Consider the following 27,557-nt stretch of genomic DNA (forward strand, 5'->3'; position numbering starts at 1 on the left):
ATACCCCTTGCAAAGGAATGCGTGTTCCTTAGTCATGGTTTCTACTGGTTTCACTGCTACTGCTGTTATAGTTTCAAATGATCAATTAAAAACAGAACAATTCGGCAGATCCCACAAGCCTCGGGAATTGATGTCGTGCAAAGCATGCGGATGGAAGGCGACTATGTGTCCCATTTTTTTATTGTGCAAAAAGTTACGATGTGGCGCTAAATATATGTACAAATGCACGTGCAAACACGTTAAACAGCCGCATATATCTTTATAACCAGTTATTTACAGTTGCGCAGTGATGCCAATAGCAACATGAATGTTAGCAGAAGTGGTAAGCTGATGAGAATCTCTGGTGCTCGCTCGCAAGGATAGTAGCCCTACATATCATCATCACCAGCCCGACTAACTATGCCAACTTTTTCTTGTCGCTGTGACGAGCAAGAATTGTCGTCCCATTTTTTGTTATTCAGCACCTACATGCACGCACAGATACCTACTTATACCACGTAGTCACAAAATAAGGAGGTATTGGAGTGAAAGCTCTGTATGGAATGAGTGATCAAGACTGCATGCAATCTTACACACAAACCTGCTGATACCGTGCGAGGTAGAAAAAGAAAATGCTCTACATAGGCAACAGAAGGAAGTCACACCAGTAGCGCTCTGTACTTCAGAAAAATATGCATTTATTGTAGCGCTCGAGAAGCAGGTCACAATAATTCTTTGTACATGTGTCAGACAAGAAATGAATACAGGAAGAGTCAAACAGTATGCGGACTTGTTTTCAACATGTGCACCGCTACACATACACACTAATGCTACACACAAGACGCCAGACTGATCGCTGTGCATTTTGTTCAAATGGTATTGAAGGGCAAGCAACTGGTGGACAACTGATAGTGTGGTTGTGCTCGACATGAACTGCAGTAATCATTACATACTAGCTGCACCATAGAGCGATGCGGCTTTAAGTCGCCACTGTAAAATAATAACACACTTCTGTGTCATTTGTAAATTGCAAATGAACTATTAAGCTGTCAAATAGCGGTATTGCAAGGCTCAACTGTGAACTGCACTTAAAGCACCACATCAATATGATCCTATTACTTCGGTACTGTGACCGAATGAAACCAAGACTAATTTAACCAAGGAGAGCGCAGAGGACACTTTTGCTCTAAACCCCACCGATGGAAAAGACGTTTTTTACCAACTTTAATTCATTTAAAATCCACACAATTACTACACTACCGCAATAAAATAATGTCTCCTATGCTTTTCTTGGCCTTTGTTGGTTGCGCCTAACAAACAAGCCACTGGGACAATTCTCCTTCTTTCAATGCAGTGAGAAATATTTGGCACCACATGCCTGAATTGGGATTATGACGTAAACATGAATTAGAACGTAGACTCGCTTATTCCCACCAACTCGATCTTTCATAAATATTAGATTTACAGACTTGTGCCCCTATGAACAATAAAATGGTGTAGCGTAGACCACACCACGCGCATCTCACCGAACGTATTTGTTAACATTGGTTGACACTGTTTATTGGTGTGCCTGATGCTTGATGCATAACTGCTCCTTAAAGCATAATTTCATGACACTTACACAGATAAGCACAACTCCCATAAAATGCAAATAGTGAATGCAATGCAGTCAAAGATACACAAGTTGTCAGAAAGTGCTTGTCATTTGTTGGACTTTGTTGTCACAACAGCTTATAATTGCACTTGAGAAGTCCAATAAAACTTCTTGCACAAAAGAGTGTGCGCTACGGTTTCAGCTACAAAATGTAGTTATGTGAACATCAGATGTTCTGAGCTTTTTTTCTCTTGGCATACACTAGAAAATGCAACTGCTCACAGTCAAGTTTACCGTGTTGTCACGATCTTGCTATTATTGACACGCAATCCACCAGCTCTTACAGCATTTTTTTTACATGCATGAAGGAACAGTACTTATTTAGCAAAAATGCAGATCACAACTCTGATGGTGTAAGGCATGCCACTAGGCAAGATTTGCAGCTGCCGGCTGTAGTGGCAGTGACCTGCAAAATTTTGGGCACAAACCTTCACATTTTTCTCCCAGTGTGAAATGGGTTCATAATTCATCAAGGTTTACGAAACATTTTATGGACAGCACATATATTTCCACTGGTTCAAAACACATGTGCAAGCATAGTTTTCTTGGTATCGCCTTTCACATTTTAAGGATGAAAAGTCACCGAAAAGACCGTGGCAGTGTTCCAGGCAAAACGGTTAACAAAAACTGGAATTGGCAGAAGGCAAGCTATTACTGCTTCATCAAAGAGAACGATGTACAAAATATATAAAGATGATCTGACAGTATGGGATCTGCCATGAGCAGAAAGGACTAGAGTGTGCGGTGACATATACACTAGTGAATAAAACAAACATGGTAAACCAGTTTCATAAATACAACAGTGAAAAAAGGTCCCCTCATTTTTTAATAGTGGCAAACCAAGGAATTGTTCAAAGAATACTCGAAGAAAAAAAAGCTTGGCATAGAGTTAGTAGCGTTCTAGTGGCTTGCAGGCCGCCCACAAAACACATCTCGCATTTAGAAAAATGCATTTTCAGCAATTTTTTCTGACGTTAGTAATAGAAGACGGTGACTGCTCAATGTTTCTCGTAAGAAAGCGGCCCTTCGTGCCCCTCGTCGTTAGAGCTTTGCAATTAACATCATACGGTGCTTACAGCAAGTCCACAATATCCAAATCTACAGAGCACGATTGGCTTATAGCAATTTAAGCACGGATCACCCAAAAGGTCAATTTCTTTAGGTTTTAAAGCAATTGCTCCTTACATTGCCCAAAAAAAAGTAAAATGTTAGCTACACCTTCAGGCTCTGTTTACATATTGTCGAGCAAATGCTTGAATTTTCATACAAGTTTTTTTAATTAGTGTATTGTTCTTCTATAATGATTTCCTTTAGAAGTACATTTTGCTCAGATTTTGGCTACCCAAACAAAAACCTGTATGCACCTGTGAGCTTCTCAAACGAAGTTAGACTGTACGTTGATTGCACTGCATAGTCCACGTCAGGGAATTGCACACGTGACAAAAGAAACAGGGCAGGTTTTTTGGCTGATCCATGCATACTTGTGAGCGAACATAAGCCGAATGAGCTACTGATTCGAATCTACGCAAAGATATTGTATACACATACATGCAACTACAAGCTACTGACGTTTATTGGGTACATACGCATTACCGTGCACCTTGCAAGGCCATTCCAGTAATATCCAGCACAACATGCAACACATAGTTGCAACAAATTCAAGAACTTCACAAGGAACGGCTGTAGCCTCTCTTCAGAGAAAGTCCCCCTTTCTACTACTTCACTGCCTTTGCACAAAGCACCTTGATTGGCAGTTTTGCGAAGTTGCACAGCACCTGGCACCCCTGTTGAATGCTCATAGAATATACATATTATTGTCAATGGCTCAGCTATGCTTTGTACTTCATTCTTTGAATTGCAAACACGCATGCAATCATCACAGCACAGGACACTAACATTTGTTCGTTATACTAGGTCAAGATACATTCGCAACGTCAATTGTAACTGAATAAAGTTTGTGGCAGGAACATTTATATAAGGGAGGTAAGTAGCAGAGATGTCTTGATTTGTAGGGGCAGAAATACCACACATATTTTCTTAGTGTCGACGATAGACTGAAATCTGGCTCTAGCGCATTTAATGTACCTAAATGACAGTGACTCTAGTAAATATAAATGCGAGCATCAGATTGTTGCGTAGTTCACAAAAGTTTGTTCCTTCATCCTTTAAAATGCATTATTGACCAATCATTATTATTTATTACACTTCAGCTGGTTGCATCTGAAGAAGTTCAGAACATTTAGGAGTAAAAGAAGTGTTAGAATTCGAAACCAGAATTACGATAAGTTCTGGTTCCAAATATCCTCACATTTCATTAATGCATACAATAACATGACAAAAAGAGTATATTATTTACCCAGTATCTAAGTGCTCTTTAATAATCACAAAGTCACATTTCTCCCCAGTAACATAGCACAGGCCGACAGACAGACTACAGATACTTACTGGCTTCAGCACCATCATTTGCAAAGTACTGTTTTAATCCTCACGTGCCCTTATGATTATTTATGAAAGGGGAGGATTTTTATAATTACGTGACATGATGAGTAAGGTGTATAAGTAATCCACTAATGAACAAGTGAAGCTTAATATGTGGCTATGTTAGTATGTTGCACTGTCACAAACATTTTCCGAGCATGAAAACTAAAATTTCTGTTTATGTACACAACAAGTTGCATGGTTCCACTACAGTTACTCATGAGAAAGGCTAAAAATGTCTAAGTGTAACTTGCATTAAATTACACAGCAATAAGTCAAATCTGACACACACAACAGGCTAAGCATTCAGACACAACCACAGCTACAATTTACCCTGAATTCAAGATATGATCTTGCAGCCTCTGCATTCACCAAGAATCTGAAGCCTTGAAGACACAATCGGATTTTTTTAAGGGAAGCTGGACAACCTTAAAAATAACATGTGCCCCCCCCCCCCCCCATAGCACCTAAATGATCTTTAGTCTGTATTTACGCATTTGCATTTTGAACAAATCTTTGAAAACATATAGAAACAACACTGAGGCTTGACACTGCCTTTCCTTAGGTGTTCACTCTTTATCACTATTTGTAGGCCAAATACAAACAGTAACATACTGGGGATTAACATGACTTTGCTGGCAAAGGGTGATGTGGGCTTCAATTCTTTCACATACTTTAAGCACAGCAATACATCTGAGAAAAGGTAAAGGGTATACTGTAGCAAAACTAGCAAGACTAAGCTAGACCAACATGCTGTCCTCAACAGTATTTAGGTTACTCCAACTTCCCTTAGTTGCCATGCTACACAAGTGATGGCTATGCACTGGGCTTTGTGGGGACCCACAAGCCGTTATTACATCTCGCAGGAATACAGGATAGCATTGCACCATTATAAACTTCCTGTACGCTTTGACACACTCGCACAGCAGGCAGGAAATGTACCTGTTCATATAAAAAAAATACTCTGCACATTTAGTAACTAAAAAAAAACAATCTCACCTGTGCGGTGCAGAGAGAATTGGTGATGAAACAAAAGATCACATTGATGTTTAAGACTTTATCATAGTGTTTTTCAAAATGAGCAAAAATGCCTAATTTGTAGAAACTGATGACATAATCACATCATTTAATATGTCTATCAACAATATGAATGCAGAATTTCAAGGTCAACTGAGGAAACAACCGATGCAAAGCTTCTTTTAAAATGTAAGGCCACGGCAAATTTGACATTGGTGTGCTAATGAGACAAGGCAGTTAACAACAGCACATTTCCGACCTCCCTGGAATGTGAATAAATTATGTTGTATGAAGATAACGTTGCACACACACACGCACACACACACACGAATTTTCAAAAATTGTGGACTCCCAAAAGCAGTCAATAAAATCTGAGAAACAGAAACTTGCCTAAGGACAACAAATATGTTATATAGATTAGGCATACCATTGCAATCACACAAGGCAGACAATAGGGCCCACAAAGCAGCGACTTGCAATAAATTCAGGATTGAATTTTTTTTACATAAGTACATAAAGACACGACTGGATAAAATCTATCATGAAAGCCTGTAGAACAAATCTATAAAATAGTCAGCACATAATAGAATTCATACTTTCAAATCACCACTGCGAACTTTTTATACTGGACACATCAGAGAATGCGAAAAAAAGAGCTTCCAAAGACATAACACGATTTCTGTGCTAATGCTACGTTTGGAATACTGTGGACGAACAGGTTTAGCATAGTGGAGACAATCCAGCGCAGAAGTAAAAACAATATACCGGTGTACACAGAAACGTCACGTCATGCTTGATTAACAAAGGCATGCATAATTTCGATTGCAACGATTAGCTGCACCCCTGGCATACTATGAACAACCGTAATGAAGGTATTATGGCAGGCTTCCTCATACAAAAATAATTCATGCAACCGAAGAGCGCTTTCAACGTGTTCTCTCAACAAAGTGACAAAAGAAGTCAGCACTAGATCTAATGTTGTTGGATATGTGGATTCGTATTGCAGTAAACGACTCCGTTGAACAGGCTCTGTTTCGCTGATCTGTATATGGCAAAAGTTGATACTTGGCAGGAAAAAATAAATGGCACAAAATAATGGTGTACTCAGAACAGCCTAAATGCCTTTCCCAAGAGACTTTGTTCCTCAGAGGAAATATTAATTGGAGCACAAGCATATTGACTCTGATTTCATGACGGCGGGAAAACACACTGTCCCAAATGTCGGAGACCTGACACTTCGGGTCACTGACAGGCGACTGCTGTGGTACAGCAACATCAAAGCGACATTTTCTGCGCTTTCAATAGGTCAGTGTACCGAATCAGAAATTATAACACCAAATCACAAATAATACTTTTTGGTGAGGCACTGTGTATAGTTAACGAGATCACTGTACACTGGTTATATGCACATTGTTATGCGCACACATGAATGAGCACACTTACGATTCTATGCAATTTCTGCATTCTGGGTCATGCCCAAGTGAACGTGGCCAAGTTATCTCTAACCGTGCAGTAAACAACGAAAGCATGCCAGGATCAGAAATCTATTAAAATAATTTGCAGTATTAACGAGGGTTGAAGAAAGAAGCTTTTACTGGAAATCCTCACAAAAGTACAATCGGATCAACTGTGAAAGTGATGGCATCTTACCACGCAGTGTGACAGTTTGTGAATTTCAGTAACGCCTTTCTAAATTACTGTCGTCAGAAGAAGTGCATCTACAAACTATAAACCCCTTTCACTTCCAAACCATAGTGACGTAGGAATGAACAAAACGTAGCAAATATGAGTACGCCAAATGAAAGCGTAGTTAATATAACAGACTAGAGCAATTTGCGGAATGTAGCAAAGATGCTGCGGATTGCAGAAGACGGCTAAAAAAATTTTTTTTTCACAGCCACAATCGTGAGAAATTTATAAAAAGAGGTTAGAAAAGTTTTTAGAACAGGGCGGCATCACACCCTCAGGAACAAATGAAGTTATTCAGTGAGAGAGTAAATTGTTTACAAATCTCAGGACAAACTGATAAGAACAGTAGCAAATTCAGATTAATATACTTTTTCCTCCTTAATTTATTAGATAAGTTTTTCAAGGCTCGAAGTAAAAGGTGCACAGTGTAAGTATTATGAAACGTAATAAAAATACCAGTATCATCCGAAATTTCTGGATCCAGTGAAATATTAAAAACTAGATTGCCATATAAAATGAAAACATGCAATGCTCGTCCTCAACAAGAATAAGACAAACAAATGAGCACCAGAATTGAGAGAAACCTACGAAATTTTCATATTTAATTAAAGAAAGTAAGGCCCCTAAAAAACTCTATCAGAACAAAACATTGCCCAGCATATGATCTTGCCTGGATTACACAAGCCTATGCAATTACGCTTTCTGGATGAATCAATGCTCATGGCCTATTTTTTTGAAACAGGCAAGCTTTAAAACACAGAATTGATAATGATCAAATGATTCACGAATAACGTAGACACTAACTGCCTTTGACCACGTGCCAATAAGCGGGAATGAGTGAACTGCAAGATGCACTCGTGATACCGCGACGAAAAAAAAGGCATATATACTTAAGTGCCATATCAGTTAGGTTCTGTGCTTGCTTCTCAAAGGTTTACGATAAATTCCCTAAGCTATACAGGCATTCTCGATGAGGGTTTTGGAGTCCTTCTGCATAGGGTTGCTTTTTTTAAAGCTTAAGCCCTGTCTAAGGAGAGTGCAGTGAATTTAAAACATGGTAATACACTCAAACCTCGTTATAATGAAGCTGCGTCTTACATAATATAAGTTTATTATATCCAGACATTCGTTATAAAGATATATTATTAACACTATAGCTAATGCATGACTATTCGTCATTTGATTTGTTATAACCAATATTACATTATATCTGGGTTCGTAATATCGAGATTTGAGTGTACTACTTAGTGGTATTTAATTGGTTCATCCATGGATGGGAAATTGCTGTTGTACTTTTAAACCAAGTCCTTGAGAAAAGAAGTAAACTCAGAATGGTGCCTTGGTGTTGCCAGCAACCCCTCCAGATATTTCACCATTACTATGCTTCTTTTATATTATTTGCAGATGACAAGTACTGGTGGAAAACACATTATGCTATGTACAGGAGAGACCTATAGACACTCTCTACACACAATATTTCAGCAGTCAACAACAAAATAATGTGTTGATTTGCCGGCACCAGTATAAAATGCATTTATAGGTGTCTAATGTCTCAAGACCTTATATTGATAATGATTGACAGGGTCGATGACAATGAATGTGTGATGTCACGACCTCCATTATTGCACAAGAGTGAACACCCGCCTAAAACATACTCGCATGCATAACCAGCTAAAAAAAAGGAACTGAGAGTCTGTGCTGCAAATGCCCCTCGCAACACGTCATTACGATGAAAAAGAACAGCAAATGATGCACTTAACCCTGTTTTGATTATAATGTGTAAATAAAAGCACAGATACTGCAGTTCCTGCAGGCATAATTACTAAAAGCTTCTTAAACGCAACTCACAGCAACAATGCCAACCACATAAGCAACATCTCAACATATCTTATAACTCAATCTCTCTGTTTCACACAGACCACAACGTACAAAACACTGTTTACAGCTTGGAGCAACACACGTGCGCTGAGCACCTGCAAAGCAAAACTATTTGCAACAACCCTCTCTGCACAAATAGGTACACACAATCACGTAAACCTTCAGGAAAGAAAGTTTCATAAAATGTTTTAAGAAGCCGACGAAACTTCCCACCGGCAATGTGTGCAGCACTCGCATGCATTTGATTCAAAACACGCGCAAGATGGGGTAAGAATGCCATTGCACTAATGAAGAGTTAAAAGCCTCATGACAGCCAAAGTCTCAAAAGATATACTCCCGTTCTTTGTGCTCCGATGAACGGCCCGCTGAGTTGCGTGCCCAAGTGATGGGAATTGGTTCGTTGTCTGTGACAAGCTCAAGGCTTGTGTCTGTGGATCCCCTGATGACTTCATAGAGCGCCGCATCTCCATTCGTGTTGTTTGCAGGCTCACTGTCTCTGTCATCGAGGTTCGCATTGAGGCTGTACGTGCTGGTTGCACGCTCTGCCGTTTCCACGCTGGTCGTGAGATTACTGTCGCTGCACCTCCAAATTCTTGCCTGCACACCGAGACACCTGCTCGCAGATGACGCCGGCCTGCCAACGGATCTATCGTCAGCTCCGTCCCTGTGCCTGACCCTTTCGTAGCCCGGCTCTTCCGAGCTGCTGTCTTCAGCACCACGCTCCGATGTGGAGCTGTCGTCCGACGCCTGCTTCCAAACGGGACTGGGTACCGGCGATTCTGTACTGCTTCCGGTTCCTTTCATTAAGCTGTAGCCAAGCTTTCGAACTATGTTGTCTTGGACGCTCTCGTATGTCTCGTCGCTCGACCCATTATTGTCTTGCTTTGCGGTGCCAGCGGTGACCGCGGCTGGGCGAGCGCCTGCTTTCTTGTAGCCGAAGTCACCACCCTTGCTGCGACCGCGCCACGACCGATCGCCACTGCCCCTATCCCTGATCCTCTCATACCCGGGATCGCTGTCCGCTTGGCTGCACGCGTCGCTGTGACTCCTGTGGATACGCTCGTAGCCGGGGTCGCTCGTGTCGTCCTCTCCTCTTCGGCAAATCTGTTCATATCCCGGGTCGCTTCCTTCATCATCGGCGAGACCTCGGCGACCCTTTATCCTCTCATAGCCGTAGTCTGCCGTGGAGCCACTGTCCTGTTGAGTCAGTCCGCGACTGCCAGAAGCCACTTCGTCTTCGCGGACGGCGGATGCTTTGTCACTCTTCCTAATCTGCTCATAATGAGGGTCAGTAGCCCCCTCCGAATACTCCGTCGCGACGTCCTTGCGGAGCGTCTCGTAGTCGGGTTCCTTGTCGAACCTCTTGGCTACCTTCTCGTAGCCTGAGTCCGAGATGCCGTCGCTTCCATGCCCTCCGGTCACTCTCTCATAGCAAGGATCTGTATCGCTGGAATCCTGGTGGTAAACCCTTTCGTACGCGGGATCCGCATATTCTTCTGGCGGTGGTGGAAGTGCCTCGACAAGTTCTTTTTTCTCTTCCAACTCTTGTACGAGTGTGACATTGGTACACGAGACAACGGACTCCATGTTTGGAGGCATAGACCGCGGCCTGTCGTGCACTAGGAAGGCTTCGTGCAACGGTGCTGCCGAGAATTTCTTTGCCTCAACCCCTTCTTCCTGTGAGGCGATGGCTGTAGAGGTAGGCTGGCGATGGGGCTTGTGAACTTTGGCGTACAGCTCGTCCAAGTTAGCCGGGCCTTCTGTGACGGATGCCACACCTTCTGATATGTGGATGGTTTGCCTCTGCTTGTTGCATTTGTCTACTGCAGTGTACAGGCTCCCGATGTCGATATCTGGGCTGGGTGCACCGAGCGATGACGCAGATGTTACCGATGCTAGAAATAAACAAAAGATGTGAAGGATACTGATAAACACAGCTCAAGAGATAACATCTGCAAAAGCATGTTGTCTATAAAAACAAAACTCCATGGCTACATCAATGCTACAGTAGATGGCTAACTGATGACCTAACCAGCAACTAAAACAAAGCAAGCAAGCATGCTTTTAGTCTGTGAAGGCAGATCGGTGGCTACAAAGCTCAGTTGTTGGCTCAAAGGCTGCGAGTTCTGGCCCGGCAGCAGCGGTCGCATTTCCCTGCATGGTAGAGGCCTGTGTACTATGTAATGTCAGTGCACACTAAAGAACACTAGATGGCCAAAATGTCTCGAAGCTTTCCACTACGGCATGTCTCATAACCAAATCATGTTTTTGGGCGTAAAAACCCACATATTATAATCATTTATGCCTTTAGGGGAGAACAACATCGGTGATCAAGTTTGCTAAACCAACTCACCCAATCAACCATGTTAACAAAATGGAACTTATCAACAGTCAACTGCCGATTTTTCGGACACCCGAATTTTCGGACATGCCCGATAATTCGGACATCTTCGCGGCACCGCCACGAGCTCCATAGAATCAATGTATAAGGAAGTCTGAAATTTCGGACGCTCGAACCCCCCGAAGTCCAATTTTCCGGACTTTTTGACACGATGGAAGGTCGAAAACCACCACTGACCTCCAGTGGAAACCACCACAACTGCTTCACACGCGATTACGATGGCATGAATGAGCGCGCCGGTCTACTGTGGCGGCATCTGTTGCTTGGACTCGTTGATCGTTAGCAAAGAAACACACACGGCCTTCGAGATTCCTAACACTGGCCGTGTTTATCGTGCAAGGGTGCTTCGCTGACAATCGAAACTATCCACCCGGAAATTTTTTGGCGCCAATAAAGTTCCTTTCGCTTTAGCGCTTGTGCTCGTGTGTGCCACTCTGGCTTCTCGCGCAGTGCTTTCGTAAAGCGTTTCACCACTTCGAACTAGAACTAACCGTCACACACCGATTTGGTCTGGCCACGCTGGCTATCTTGAATGTTTACCAGTGCCACCTCCGGAGTATCCGAGGCACCGTCGCCTACCGTCGCGCCGTTTTGTTTACCCAGCCCACATGGTGTTTGGCTAGCCTAGTGCGTGGTTGTGCGATCGTGTGAAGTGTGCTCTGCAACGCTAAGCCTAGGTGCTTCGACGCTCGTCAGCAAACTCCTTTGTTCACATCGTGAGGATTTTGCTTGCCTGCGATGGCCCCCACTCCGCCTTCGCCGTCCTCGCTGATGGCATTGAAGCGCGGAAAACAGTACCGTCGGTTAACGAAGGAGAAGTAAGCCGCCATTAGTAAGTTAGTGAAGAGTGGCCGATCGCAGGCTGACGTGAGCAAAGAGTTCAGCATTTCCAAGCAAACAGTTTCCGATTTCCTGAACAACAAAGACAAGATCTTGGAAGCGGCCGAAAAACCGTCTGGTGCCCAAAAGATGAATGCAAGCCAAGGTGTTCAGCCAAAGCTTGAGGACGCTCTTGTCGTGTGGCTTAATTCAATGATTGCCAAGCGGTTGCCAGTCTCAAGCTGAATCTTGAAACAAAAAGCAGAAACTCTCGCGCTTCGAATGGACATCACGGATTTTAAGTTCAGTGATGGATGGCTGAGCAACTTTAAGCATCGGAATGACCTCAAGTTCAAGAAGATGTGTGGCGAAAGCGGCGCCGTCGACAGTGCAGTTATTGCGCAGTACCGCAGTGGAAAACTTCAGTCTTTGTTGCAGCAGTTCTCTGCTGACAACATCTTCAACTGCGACAAAACTGGCTTGTTTTACAAGCTGTTGCCGGAAAGAACACTCGCTTTTGCTGGTGACGCATGCCATGGTGGCAAGCATAGCATGAACGGCTGACCGTTCTTGTCGGCAGCAACATGTCTGGCAGCGAGAAACTTCCTATGTTAGTAATCGGGAAGTCCAAGAGCCCGAAGAGTTTTAAAGCGGCAACGCTGCCAGTGTTATACGAAGCCAACAAAAAGGCATGGGTAACGCAGCAGTTGTTCGAGAGTTACGTCCGCAGGTTGGGCAGGAAGTTTGAACAACAGAACAGACGTGTTCTGCTCTTCGTTGACAAATGCACTGCTCATGGTCACATCAATAACTTGAAGGCTATCCACCTAGAATTCATGCCGCACAACACGACTGCGATCCTCCGACCGATAAACCAAGGCGTTATCCGTAATCTGAAACTTTTGTACCGTTCACGTATACTCAACCGCATGGTGCTGTGCTCGAAAAATGAGAAAGGCTACAGCGTTGACCTTCGGTCTGCTGTCGGAATGCTTGCGGACGCATGGAAGGCAGTAACACAAGACACTCTTCGCAACTGCTTTCGCCACGCCGGTTTCGTACCCGACACAGAAGCAGCAGACTTGCCTGAAGAAAGCGACAGCGTGACTGACTTGTGCCCGTTCATGGACGATATTATCAACGACCTCCGCTCTGCTGGTGCTTCCATGCCCAATAAATAACTTTTAAGCAATTCGTCGACGCAGACAACGAGCTCAACTTCTGCGCAGAGCTAAGCGACGACGAAATAGTCAGTCAGGTTATGGCAGATTCAGACGACTCCGATGTCGAAAACGAGGAACCAACCTACGACCGCCGAATTGATGCGAGCATTGATGATGCTGTCATCAGTATACAGTGATGACATAACCCTTGCCCATATCGAGGCGAATGTGATCACATGCAAGCGGAACGCCGGTCAAACAAGGATCAACAAGTTTCTCAAGCCACTGCAGCTCTAACACCGGCTGCCCTGGCGCCACCCCCTGTCGGCTGCATACATATTATTTAATGGCTCTTTTCAGAGCCACCCCACTGATGCTTTGGCAGAGTTCCGGAAGTCTGGTACTTCGACCTTGACCCTCTTGATCCGAGAAATATCAATGAAATAGTGCGTTTTTTGCTTGCACTGAGAAATATTAGCAAAATGGCACGTTTTTTTTTTGCTTGCATTTAAAGTTATCAGTAAAATAATGCATTTTTTCCTGCTTGCATTCATTTTTTGGACTGCCCCAATTTTCCGACGGTTTTTCGCTCCCTAGAGGGTCCGAAAAATCGGCAGTTGACTGTATATCATAGCATACTACTTATATTGATATGCCGTTTTATCTATGAAGTACAGTAGACTCTCAGTAAATAAAAATCCCTTAAATGAAACTGCTGCCTAAATGGTGCAACTGCTTTGATTTTCCACCCCAATTCATCTCTCAGTAATTTGAACTCCTGTTAAAAAGGACCCATTTTCCTGGTCCTATGAGGTTCTATTAAGTAAGCCTACTGTATCGCATCCCACACTTTTTCAGTATCCACTGCAGATCGCAAAGGTTCAAACTTTCTAGGTTCCATGCTGGAGGGGCTGTTATAATGCAACCCGTACACCTTTTGACAAAGAAATTCTTACACAAAAACTAAAAATTGCTTTGTCCTAGCTTCTGACTTGAAGATAGTATTCTGATTATCAACTGCACCAATAGGGAGCACTCATGCTTGCTTTTGCAAGATTATTAAGACCAATTTAACTGCTTATCACACAATAAAACAAACATTTGCATTCTACTCCGTCTTGTTCATATGAATGCAGAATCTGGCTGTAGTTGAGTAGCATTACACGTACTGTGGGCGTTTCTTATTTACATCCTCCTCATACCTGCATGATCATTATAACTATTATTCATTTGTTTCGTCCTCATCACCTCTCTGCGTCATCACCATCGTCCGTGTTCAGGCTCTGCCCATTTATTTTGCGAGGTCTTTCGTCAAATAAATGCTGTCGCAACCAAAAGTCATAGTACACGCAAGAGTAAAAAAAAAAATTGTATGTAGTACGCAGTGCTCATGCATTTGACACCGCTGGTTGTGACAGCCCTCTCGGCCTGATGCACGTCTTTACTTGATATGTTTAAAAAAAAATATGCGAGACGGTTTAAGGGTTTTTTAAAAACCCTGAAAATTGAGTAATTTGTACACTGACCTTGTCTAGAATGGGCCTGGGCAACAGACTTGAGGCTTTCGACAGTAGGGGGTGCTGGCGGGTGCGGCTCGGTCGTCCTTGGCTCGATGCGAGCGTACGTGACGGACGAGCCGGCAGAGTTGTGGCCCGACTCTATTTCAGCATACATCTGCTCTTCCTCGGGAACCTCTGTGTAGTAGGCCTCTTGGGTTGCGGCTGCAGCCTGTGTGTGGAGTGCGGTAAAGTCTGTTAGCGCTGCATGCACATGCGATGTTAACATCATGTTACGTGAAGAAAGAAAGCATTGCTCCTAGTCCGAAATCTCATGCACCAAGTCAAGGAACCCAAAAGCTGAAATTAGGCTGAGTAAGAGGGAATTAATGAAAACATGTTCACAAAACTATTTATACAACAGAACAAGATGCATTTTTTATATACCGCATGGAGTGCAAAAGTTCTTTACTTTACACATCACAATTCAATGGTCCACAATAAAAACTAAATTACAATAATGATGTTTTTTTTATTTATTACTACAGTTAAACCTGGGTGTAACAAAATTGATGAATGACGACAATATTTGTTACGAGCAGTTTCACACGAAAATCGACAAGTGTCACACCTCACAAATTTATTCAGAAAAACAAAAAAGCTGCGCGACTATGGCCTGTGTTCTTTTCCTATACCTTCTTTATAATATATATCACGGTAAGACTGGACTAAATAAAGAGCGGTATTTAAAGACGCCTAGTTATATGTCCAAACGGAAAGATCACTTATATAAAATTAGAGAATATACCTGTCGATTGAATGTCTTTAAATACTCTTTCTTTCCAAATTCTATTAGTGAGTGGAATGCGCTAAAAATACCAATATTCTCTGATTCTAATTTCCTAACAGCCATTGAAACAGCAGTTTGAGCTGCTGAAATAACCCATATATTTAACGTTTGCTTAGTACTTCTCTTGGTTGTTGATTTTTATAAGTATAATTTCTGCTTTCGTTGTATGATCCTGTGTTTTGTACTTTTGTTCTAACGCTGTACTACAAGTGTTGATTTCTCCTGTATACTGTAAGGCACGATTTATTTGCCTTTATTTTGCTGTTTTGTATTCTATTTTCTACTGTAACCCCCCTACAACAATGCCCAATGGGCGATGTAGGTACTTGTAATAAATAAATAAATAAATAAATAAATATATGATGAGATCAAGCAGCGCTCCAAGGAAGTTTAATCATGCGATACGGCTTAATCATCCAGCGTGCTGGTGGGTGGCCAATGCAAAACGTCCAACGCGTCCACCACTTTCTTCGTGGTACGCACGAACAGGATTGTGATCTTGCACCACCATTTCAATAAGCAGCGCACCTCACATTTCTTCAGTACATACGGCGGTATTTTCAGCAAACAAAAGTACTTCAAGTTTGATGCCATCGGGCACTCGTCCGTTCGCACGTAGCACATTCCGTGACTTAGTTACATCTGCCTGATTTGCAGGCCCGTCTTCAGTGTCGTGGATTTCCACTTCAACAACCTTTATTGGCCCCTTAGTGAAGCAATTTGAAACTGTCTGAGCTGCAACTTCTTGTCTTGACACGGCAACTATCTCGACGGTTTGATAGATGTTGATGTTCATTTACCCTTAAAAACGGATGTCCAGAAGAATCTTATTTACAGTTTTCACTTGCGCAATGAATACACTCGCATAATAAACGCACCCCCAACTTCATTCGTCGAAATCTGAATTTTTTTTTTCTCCCGCGTAATAACCCCCCCCCCCCCCGACGTTCGTCCGTTGCAGTCCCGCTAGCTGACACCTGGGGCCTCCATGCCCGTTGGATCCCTCTCGTTTTTCATTCTTACACAGACGCCACAATGGGGTTTACAACGATGTGGGTGTAGAGACATCGCAGCTGATAAACACACAGTGAGCGAAGGCGACGAAACTGCCTGCGCCAACCGACGGTTGCTTCCTGCGAATACGAACCTAATGCCCGTGACTTTCGAGCAACGATTGCAGAATTTGCTGTCACTATGTCTGTCGCGAAAAGCTATTCATCGACATCGTGTCACAGGTTTCTGAAAAATCAAAAAATCACTTGCCGCCCAGAGAAAATCTCGACGATTGCCGCAACTTGTAGCACCCTCGATTCTCGCTTCGGTCACAGTTTGCTCTTCGAGCTTCTAGTCCACACCTACTTCAAGGAACACAAAATATAGGCCACCTTTTCTACGGTAACTTCTCATGTGAACCGCAAGATGGCAGCCATATTTTGTCGTTAATCTTGTTATCGACTGTTTGTTTTGATGCTTCGGCGATAGCTTGCTGCGATGTCAACGGTGTCGTCACGGTGTTCGTGCGAAGTTGCCAGAAAGTTGGCAAAGTGCGTCGTAGTGCATGCTTCTGGGCACCCCTCGATATAATAGCTGTTGAAATTAAACGATTGCAAAAAGAGAAAGCCGTGAAATGTTTTTACAAAGCGCTCGGGGTGCCCAGCTTGCGGAAGATAGCGCCTTCAACCACCAAAGATGAGTGAAGCGCAACAAAAAAGCCGTTTCCAAACAGCATGCTAGTATGACAATTGTGAAAGGCTAAGCAACCTAACCCCCTCAACCCCTCACTTTTTTTTTGCATTACCTCATTTTTTTTTTCTCATCCCAAAAAAGTTTTAAAAATTACACCGCATAATAAATGCACCCCAACTTTGTTCTGATTTTTCAAAAAAAAAAAAAGAAGTCACTACGTGAGTAAATACAATATTACACGACATCAATAGCACCAATTGAAGCTGTTATTTTTTTATTATTACTTTGTGCTGTGACTGCGTCAAGGATGTGCAATTCTAAGAAAAAAAATGTTAACTCTATGGTTGAGAGCTGAGGGTCGTCAACGTGGTGCGCATGCATAACAACTGTCCAGGAGCAAAGAGATTTGGTCGCGTTGTTGCTTGATGTCTTTGTCGAAATCTTTCAACAAAGGTGAGCAAATAATCAAAATATAAAAATTTGCTCAAATAGTGTTTGCTATTCCATTCTATTCACACTAGAAACTATTCAAACTATTCGACCTTCCCAAAAACAAATGCACTCAAAATTCAAACAAAAATGACTCCTTCAGCTTTCTCGTGTGCTTCACCTCATCACACTTTCGTATTGCGGCAAAGCAGCTTTTCAGGCTCCACTGCAATTGCAAATTTATTGACTCGAGAAAATGCTCGTTCCAACATAGAGAGTATTGATGTGGCAGAGATGGGAGCTCAATTAATGCTGTTTTGGCCTAAAATTTGGGCAGCAAGTTGGAAAAGTTTGATGCCAAACATTTTTGGCATTCAAAATTTCAGATGTTTTTTTACAGTATACTCTCACTAATGGAAATTTGTAACACGGAACTTCTGCTTAAACAGAACTATTGCCTCTGCAATGCTTGTGTTCGGGCTTGCATTCTGCACCTATGTTCACTTCTCGGTAAACGGAACACCTGTTAAATGGAACATATTTTCCCGGTCTTTTCAGGTTTCGTTTACCGAGAGTCTACTGTATGTGGACGTCTATGAGGCAGATTTGAAACTCCATACCCTTGTCCGCCACATCAGCTGGGCTTCCAGAGCAGTTTAAACAGGAGCAGGAGAGGCTGAGGAAATAAGTAGCATGTTTGCCTTTCACATACAAAGTGTTGTCGTAACACTTCGGTTTCACCAAAATATGCGCATAAATACAATTCAGCCTCTCCATTACTTCATCCTTGATAAGACAACTCTAAAACACCAACACGCCAGTGCTTCGTTAACCTGGCCAAAAGAAACACTTTCATGTTGCTATCTTATAAGAATATGCATATGAACCTTCTCCAACTTCTGTCCAGCAATTCCATTTTGAAGAATTAGAAAAATATCCCAGAAATAATCGAGAAATATTCGAAAAATGTTCTATTCAGTTCGCATTCACACTTGAATTTTCTAATTCGCTTCACACCCAATATTTTGCTGTTTGCACAGCTCTATAAATAACCAATAAATGAGATATGGGAAAGGCTACCTTCCAAATGTTGACCCCCCCCCCCCCGCTTACTCTGCCTTCTAAACTGACCCCACCTTTGCGGGACTAAATTATTTTGTGCCTGCAGCCAGAAAGCTGAGGAGGGTTTAGGACCCTCAGTTTAGAGATAGGCAGTAATACAAACCTGTGCTGGTTTCTGTCTCATGGTCTCCTCGCGAACTTTTGCCAGCGGTTCACGAACAGAGATCACCGTGTAGGACAAGTCCGATTTCCCTGCAGTCGAAGAAATGAAAATATCTCTGAAACTCTGCATAACCAGCATAAAGTGATTATGCTGGTTAAAACAACACAGAAAGCAGTTCACTTGAAGAGGCCCAGCAACACCTCTTCAGTATCGCCAGGAAATCCTGCTGACCGATAGGGTTATTCTAGAAGTGTAAGCTAAACATTATTGCACAGCACACAGCCTGGAGTTTATAGTTTGCCCCAAAGAGTGTGCAACAGGCTCTGGAAATGCAGCTTTTCCAGCTCTACCTGTGACTGTGTTTTCCGTGCACTTGTTGAAACCAGCACCACAAGGTGCGAATACCTTGTTGCAGTTAAGTTCACGTTTGTTCAGACTGCAACACCAATTTTTCTGTTCTGGTCATTTTTCTTGGACATACTTTTTCTCCCTAACTTGCTTTGCATGCAAAATAACGTGAAAATTTTTTGCAGATCCACTTTTTTGTTTCACCACACTTTTCTTATTTTCATTATTCAGCACTGGATAAGTACACTAGTCAAAAGGACCCTTGTTTTGATGGGAAAAAAATTCGGCATTTATTTGAACTACTTCCCAACAATCAATGCTGGGCAAACAAAACAAGCTTAAGCCTGCATTAGAGCGGACGCCATGCAGCTGGGTGCAGGGTCTCAAAAATACTTACACGTGACACGGCCTTATCTGAAACATCAAGCCAGCCGAAAACATATTGAACTCGCAGCATTTCAAGTTAACAAAAACCCCTTTCTTTTCCAAGCTATAAATGAAGTTTTCATGCTTACCTGTAGGTTGTACAGAGCTGCCAGGTAAATCGGATGCAGGTGGTACAGGAAAGGCATCGGCAGCACCATGGGTTGATGTGCCGGGCACAGGTGACGCTGGTGCATTTACTTGTCCTAGAACAAGACAAATCGCTTGAGCTGAGTATGTGGAATTACAGAACTTCTCTAATGCGATGTATATGTATAACGTTCTATTGACCAAATTTCATCAGTGGAGTTAGGAGCATGTAACTTGTGCATCTGAATGACAAAAGATAGACAGAGACAGGCTCTGCAAGGAGTGATGGCCAAGGAGGCATGCTACAGAAACCGAGCAGGTTCATTGCTCATTTCTCTATTGACAGGTACTGGCTATAACTCTACAAGAACTAGTTGTCTCAAACGCAATACACATATCCAACTGTGGGAAGGCAGCATATAATGAAGGCAAGGAAAGTAGTGTGGACATTTTCTTGGTTTCGTAGAGCTTCTAACAAGAAAAAGTCCCTGAAATGATTCTTCTTCTTTTGCTTATACGTACATTGTTTCACAAAACCTGACCAAAGCTATAGAGAAGTGCCGTGTGCTTAAGGAACACTACAGGCAAACTGCAGTTTATGTCAGAGTGAAAGTTGAATGTGTGACGTCTAAAACGGCAATATTATCAACAGCACTGCCCTACTTGCCAAGAAATTAAGCTGAATGTAATACACAACGAGTGGGACATTTTGGAAATGATCCTGATGACATGAAAGCATCGGACCGTGATTAATCACAAGTAATCAAACTGGCCGCAATAAACAAAAAAGAACATTCTGTGCATCAAGAGATGTATAAAATGCCGATTGTCTATTTCTGTTTGATTTATAGAAAAAGGAACCACCTGGAATTACTAAGGGGAATGGCATGAGTGGTTCATAAGTTCCCTTTTTGCCTTGTTAGGGTGGACAAGTGGTGCCATCTAACAGTGCCCACTGGAACCAAGCAAGCAGTAAACTGTTCAATGGCGGTTGTTGCTCTTATGCTACCGCTGCTTTCGCTCTTGCTACTAGTGTTGGCGGCCATGTCGTAAAGGCAGGCAATGCTGGGCACGGCAGCAGTGACGTCAGGCCACTTTCAGGTGGGCCATTTGAAGAGCGATAACGCAATGGGGCAATGAAAACAAGATTTTATTTCAAGATAAGCACTTTTTTGGCAGAAAAGTAGCACTATGAGGTTTCTGGAGTACTATTTCTGAACAATTAACGTCGACTTAATATTTTTCTTTAGTGTCCCTTTAATGCTTTAGCAGAAGAAGAGCAGCTGTGTCATAACCCCTTGTGGATTATAACTAAGTTGTGGGCCACAAGGGGACATTTCACATTTAGTAAAAAATCTAGGTGAGAATGCAAATCATAATTTGCTTACTGTTCCACCTCTTTTATTGTTTTAGTTGTCTCTAGACGCCTTCTTAGAGAAATAACTTACGAAATGAAGTGACCATTTCTTCCAGTACAGGCGGCGGCGCACTTTCCACCGCTGCATCGGCGGTGACATCGAAGCGCTTTTCCGGGACGGGCGGCGCGGTGTCCTCCGAAGAACTGGGCGCACGCACGTTTGCCACCGAGTAGAGGGGATCTGACTCTGAACTCTCGCTCGGAGTGTCTGTGCCCTTGCCGACAGAAAGCACGATGGGGGCGGCAGATGAAGAGGGCGTGGTCGGTGGCGGCGGGGCGTGAGCCTTGTTCCTTCGGTGCGGACGCACGAGTGTCGTGGGAGCTTGCCCGTCTGTAGCAGCCGTGGCACCATTGTTGTTGTTGTTGCTGCCGCTGCCATCCCAGGCGGTTGTGACCGGGTTAGGCAGGGGATTAGGCAGAGACTGCGGTCGGCCTGGGGGCGTTGGCAGTGCACGTTCTGTCACTGGCCTGCTGCGAGGTGCAAATGACACAACATGGGAGTCTGCAGAAGTGTGCAGAACGGGCACTTGCTCACTCCCCAACTTCTCCCCCAAGCCACACGAACGCTTGACCCTTACCCAAGCTGAACGAGGGCTCCCCACCTCCTCCCCCCATCGCAATGCAACACAGATTTGAGCAGCACAGGACAGTTCGCTCATTGCTGCTTTAGCTTAAGTAAGAAGTACAGTAGACTCTAGGTTAATGGAAATCTCTTACACTCAAACCTCATTATAACAAAGCTGGATATAATGAAATATCAATTATAATAAAGTAAACGAAAAATAGTCTTGCAACGAATATAGTGTTAGAAAAGCTTTTATAAGGAATTTTTGGATATAACGAACTTATTTTCGTGTAATATGCATCTTTGTTACAATGAAGTTTGAGTGTAATTCAACAGAACCGCTGCTTAAGTTGAACAACTGCCTCTAACCTGATTGGCTTTGTACTTGAATACTGCAGCCCTGTTAATTTGTAAGTAAACAGAGCCATTAAATTGAACATAATTTCCTAGTCCTTCCAGGTTTGCTTTACTATGTCTACTATATTTATGCTCTGTAAATATTTGATATGTTTGAAAGGGATGTATCGAGCTTGAATCACCAAAGCACATTCCCCTAAAATTTGAACTACTTCATACTCATTTGTGGATGTGGAGGGCCCATTAGTGCCCAGAAAACAAGAAATATAGATTGAGTAAAAAAATTGTCAGCAGGAGGATTAATTACATCAGGCTAGTGAATTATGTACTATCAACTTGACATTTCATTAAACAGAGATAGTACAGCTGAAAGGTCCCTGGTGCTTCAAAATGCTACTTTGGGCTAATTTGTTTTGTTTGCTACACTTAAAGGGAGACTGAGGAGCAAAACTATTTTTCGCGTATTAGCAAAATAAAATTTCACAATCTCGAAAACGCCACTCAAACCATGAGACGACGCTTGGTAAGTGAGAAAACCCGCGAGAAGAAAATGCAGGTAAAGATTCCACTTTGAGATTCTTGCACCAAACGCTGTGATGGCATAGATTTTGAAGGTGTCTATTGGGCCCTACATAGCTTCTAATCAATAAAAAATGAAGTACTAATAATAGCGAAAGTTGGGCTACTTGGTGGTTCATACCTGGGAAGTAAAAACAGCGCAAAAATATAGACAAGGACAGAGGAAAAGATGACACCGCGCTGAACTTGCAACTAAACTTTATTGAAAGATACACGCACATATATCAAACATTCGACCCAATTACGTGAAAAACCAAAGGCGTCTGCGCATTAAAGCAAACAAGGTATGAAACAAGCCTAATCATATTGATCATCAACACGTCTGTAACAACCATGAAAAAAAAAACAAAAAGAACACACCTTCCTACTTGCCAAAAACATACGCAACGGTCCTTAACAAACTAACAATCACTTTAACATGGCAGCGCTGAACCCAGGTACCGAACTTCTTTTTCAATGAGGGCCACAGACGGCTTGCTTATACACCTTTCCCCCTCCTTTTCAGTGAAAAAAGCCTCCATCACTTCTCTGGTGCACTTGTCCTCCCGCTGTCCAAACAAACAAGTGGCTTTATCTGCCAAAGGTTGGCAGCCACTCTCCCTACAATGAGCTGGCAGGTGCGACCCGCCAGCGGCCGTTAAAAAGGTTAAGTGTTCTTTTAGTCTCACGATAATGCACCGTCCGGTTTGTCCTATGTAACCCCCCCCCCCACCCACACACATGACAATGGCAACATATATACAACACACGATTTACACTGAACATATCTATTTTTTCTCTTCTCCGGACAGTACGAGCAGGTCTTTCGTAAACTTGAACTTCTTTTATGCACGCGGAATAAAAAACTTTTTTTATGCACGTGTACATAAAAGAAGTACGCGTGCATGGTCGTTACAGACGTGTTGATCCATTCACACCACAAATTTATTGACTCGCCGTGTACCAAAGCTGCGACGGACAATTATATCATACCCTTTTTCTTACCTCTGCCTGGCCTCCTCAACCGATGAGGCATGCTGGCATCACCGACGATCTCAGAGCTCCAATGAGCACGCTCAACGTTTTGAGCTTTTACCAGTCTAGACCTTAGAGATCGCATGCCGACAGGTTGCGCGCAGTCTTAGAGGCCATTACATGGTGCGCCTGGCAGCACGTACGCCGTCAAGCAACAGTGACGAAAATCTCGTAGTGGTTCATACCTGTTCTGACAGGTGCCGCCACCTCACCAGCCAACCTTACTTCCGCGTATTCTACAGGCCATGACAGCCAGTCAAATCAGCAGCTGACGCGGCTGCTTAAGTGCTCTGGCCTCTTCAAGCTAGCAGCCAGAGCATGCCGCTCTGTGAATGGGCGGTTGAAAATGCATTTGGCCGAGTCGCAACAATCTGAAGCGATTTGCAACTTTCAGGGGTTGTAATAAATTACACAGTTTACGCAGAGAGCTCAAATTGGTTTGTAAATGACCCTTGAAACTTGGTCTACCGGCCCAATGTGTTTGTACAAAACCGCTAAAACCGTTTAAGGGTCCCTTCAACAAAGTTATTCATTATCAGAGGAATCCTTCTGTGCCTTGGCTTCATATTTTACAACATAAACAAAATTACGCTTGCTGCATTTCATTTTCACTTCGAATGTTATATTTTTTTTTCCAACTGAATTATAGGGTTGATGTGTTCTCAGTAAAATTTTGTCCTCTATAAGAATATAACTATGCATTTTAGCTATTAGTAACTCATTAAGAATGTAACCTATTGGGTTTTAAAACCAAAATGCCTACACTTGTATTTTCTGCGTCCCGACTATGAGTATTATGATAAACTGCTAAATTACCGATGCTGCTATAAAAGATCATCTGCTGATAATGATTTCTGGGGTTTTACAGCCCAAACTATAACATGACTATGACGCACGCTATAGTGCAGGCTTTAGAGAATTTTAACCATCTGGTGCTGGGTAGCGTACACTGACACGATGTACCATGTCTCTAGAATGTCCACACTGACAAAACGCAATTCTTGACGCCCCATTTTTAGGATCAGCAGTAGCAGCAGCATGGGCATCACACAGCGATATACTGCTTGCTTGGTTGATGGCGTGATCACAATACTGTTGCAACTGCGCATGTCCTAAAGCTTTCGTAACTGTAATCCTATGCTAATGTCCATAATAACTATATCTAGCTAGAGTATTGTTCCGCATTCATTTCATCGAAGTGTTGTTTGCTTCGCCAAAAAATTTATGGCTCTCAAAGCACAGCAGTTTCATTTTCTTGGTCAACAGACATTAGATGGAAGTTTCGTGACCAGCATTGAGGATTCCGGCTAAACCGACCCCTCTTCGGAACGGAGAATGGTGGTGAGGCCGAGCGAGAAACCGATACCAGCTGAAATGGTTGTTTTGCTTCTCCTAACACCGCCTATCAACAAAATTCTTGCAGCAGCAGCGTGTTCATATTGCACAAGCACATAGTTATCTCCTAATCTCAAATTTTGGCCTGAGGTGCCGTTTACTGCCCTTCAACTCGTTACCGACTGTTGCTTCAATTACCTGGGATGGAGGGAAACTTTCTCGAGAGGAGAGTCCCCCCGCAAGTCACCATTCTGATGATCGTCTGTGCTCTGCAAGTGAAGTTAGAGTGAAGTTTAGCACATTACACCGTAAACACAATGCAGTGCAAGATATTTTCTACTTGATAGAAACTCTAGCCCATTTTTTTTTCTAACATAAAAGAGGAGGGTACGGAGGTACAGTTGCAAGACAATATTTCAAATTCATTAAAGATGGCCCTAGTACTATTAGCATCATTGAAATGTCATTGCACAGATGAATATGCATCAACGTTATGTAATAATAATAAGGCTCTGGGTGATGCTACTGCCCATAACAAACAAAGACAACTGCCAGCATTTCTTCTTGCTGAGCTGCATTTGGAAACAACGGAACCAATATTTCACATCTTGGCACATATTTCCTGGTCACAGAAACCTAGACTATTCAGCAGAAACAAATGTAGTAAATTAGATATTGTACTCCGGTGCTAGCAAGTATATTTTTTACTTTGGCATAGGTAAAAAAAACAAGGTAAAAAACGAAAGAAAAATAAACGACACAAATAAATAACACTGACATGAAGAGAAAGCCTTCTTCTTATGTTTGTCAATTTTAGCCATTGCAACAAATCTTCAGCGAAAACTTTAAAACTAATTCTGCAGAAAAGAGCAAGAAACACCAAGCCAGCAAAAAAGCTTAGGAAAAGACGAAATTGAAAAAATAAGAGAGTGAGAGAAAAAGTACCTGAACTTTATAGGCGACGGGCGAGTTCTTATTCAATACTTGGTGGTTCTCACCCAAGAAATTGAGCGACCTATGGACAGGAGAAAAAAAAATAGATCAAAGTAAATAAATATGTTAGCATTTTCAATAAATGGGAAAAAGAAGGAACACACTTTCTCCTTTCTCATCTTCGTATATTCGAACTCTTCTGACAATGGCCCAAAAGCTTGATGCGCACCAGAGACATGTCTATCAGCTGCTTTGAGAGACTCTCAAAGTACAAAGTACACGCAAACCTCATTATAACAAAGTCGCATATAATACGAAAATGAGTTTGTTATATCCAAAAATTTGTTATAAAGGTATATTCCTAACCCTATATTCATTGCAAGACTGTCTTTCATTTACTTTGTTATGACCAATATTTCATGATACCTGGGTTCGTTATATTGAGATCTGTGTGTAATATGTACATCATTGCAATGCATATTCAGAACATACCATGTTACGTTGCAAATATTTCAAAGATGGTGCACACTGATCCCACAATGTAATCTTAGAGAGATTTTTCATGTATGATAGATGCTGCTGACTATTGAAGGTCATCCCAAAGGGCTAAGCTGATTCTTGACATCCTGTCATACAAAACACGCACAAAGGGGAACTGTGGGTAGAAAGACATATATGGGGTGCTACTACCCCCTGTAAAGTCATTTGTGCCGTAGAGTTTTCTCGAAAAACTAGAGGGAACTCTGGCGCTGCGTTTGTTCAGTGAGCATAGGTATGATGGGTAGAATACAGATTTGCCCAGTCTTCGTACGGGTGGTGGGTCACACTTGTGGCTTCGTTTATTGCTGGTTTCGGTTTTGTTTCGAAGGAAAGAACAAACCATTTTGAACTTCGTGACCCAATTTGAAATGGTAAACCTAAAAGGTGAAGGGGGTGAAGCGTAACTGGCAAACATTTGCCGATTGTTATTTCGTGTAAAACAGTTTAAAGCCACGCAAAGCCAAAAGAAACATAAAGTATAAAGACTAGGCAAATTTGTGTACTACCCATCATTCCAGTGCTCGCCGAAGCACCATGCGTTGCAGCTCCCATAGACAATAGTGCCAGAGTTACCTCTAGTGCATATTTAGTAAACACTATGGTTTGTGCCTCGTAGCGCATATGTGTTCCACAGATAAGCCACATTTAGGGTCAATAACTATTGAGCAGTATGTGGCTCAGTGTCCACCATTATCATTATTGGGATTAGTGCAGCAGCGCTATCAGTGGTGCCTGGCGGCGAGGCTGGATGGTGGCACATGAGACATGAGCGGCTCTTTGGCACGTGGCGGGATGCGGTGACCAAGGAATACGTTGTGAAAAGCACTGTAGAGATTATATTTGAATGCCCATGAAAGTGGCGTACAGGAATCCATTTCATCATCAAGAACCGGTGCAGCATTCAAGATTCACTTGCTCGCACGTGATATAACACACTCAATGTAGAACACAACTGTTTTTATGGATACCTGCCCATGCCGTCTATATACGTCACTTCAACTTCAAATTCCATCCGGACTAGCCCGATCCGAAACAACCATCCTCTGCAACTTGTGGCTGGGGGTGTCATTCACTAATAGTTTTGCGTACCGGATTGGGATGACTGTGCTTCGTGTGATCACTGTGGCAGTGAGGAAACCATTGCCCAAGTCTTTTGTGACTGTCCTCATGATAGCTCCCAAAGACAACAGCT

General features: G+C 42.7%; 1 protein-coding gene across 2 annotated transcripts in view; it reads right to left on the reverse strand.

Annotated features, from left to right (window-relative positions):
* Positions 1 to 657: 657 nt before the first annotated feature.
* LOC119174624 (uncharacterized) overlaps positions 658 to 27,557 on the reverse strand; it is a 28,546-nt gene continuing 1,646 nt past the window's right edge. The window contains exons 3-9 of one of the 2 annotated variants that reach the window (XM_075895359.1): positions 25,838 to 25,907; positions 25,091 to 25,161; positions 21,074 to 21,510; positions 19,628 to 19,741; positions 18,765 to 18,853; positions 14,605 to 14,806; positions 658 to 10,590 (exon numbers count right to left, since the gene is read on the reverse strand). In XM_075895359.1, coding sequence (XP_075751474.1) covers positions 9,017 to 10,590; positions 14,605 to 14,806; positions 18,765 to 18,853; positions 19,628 to 19,741; positions 21,074 to 21,510; positions 25,091 to 25,161; positions 25,838 to 25,907 — 2,557 coding nt within the window. In that variant the 3' untranslated portion in view covers positions 658 to 9,016. Of the gene's footprint in view, positions 10,591 to 14,604; positions 14,807 to 18,764; positions 18,854 to 19,627; positions 19,742 to 21,073; positions 21,514 to 25,090; positions 25,162 to 25,837; positions 25,908 to 27,557 lie in introns of both variants that reach the window. The other variant, XM_037425612.2, reaches the window with a different exon arrangement.

This window comes from Rhipicephalus microplus, chromosome 5 (assembly GCF_043290135.1).
Source record: "Rhipicephalus microplus isolate Deutch F79 chromosome 5, USDA_Rmic, whole genome shotgun sequence".
Taxonomy (NCBI): domain Eukaryota; kingdom Metazoa; phylum Arthropoda; class Arachnida; order Ixodida; family Ixodidae; genus Rhipicephalus; species Rhipicephalus microplus.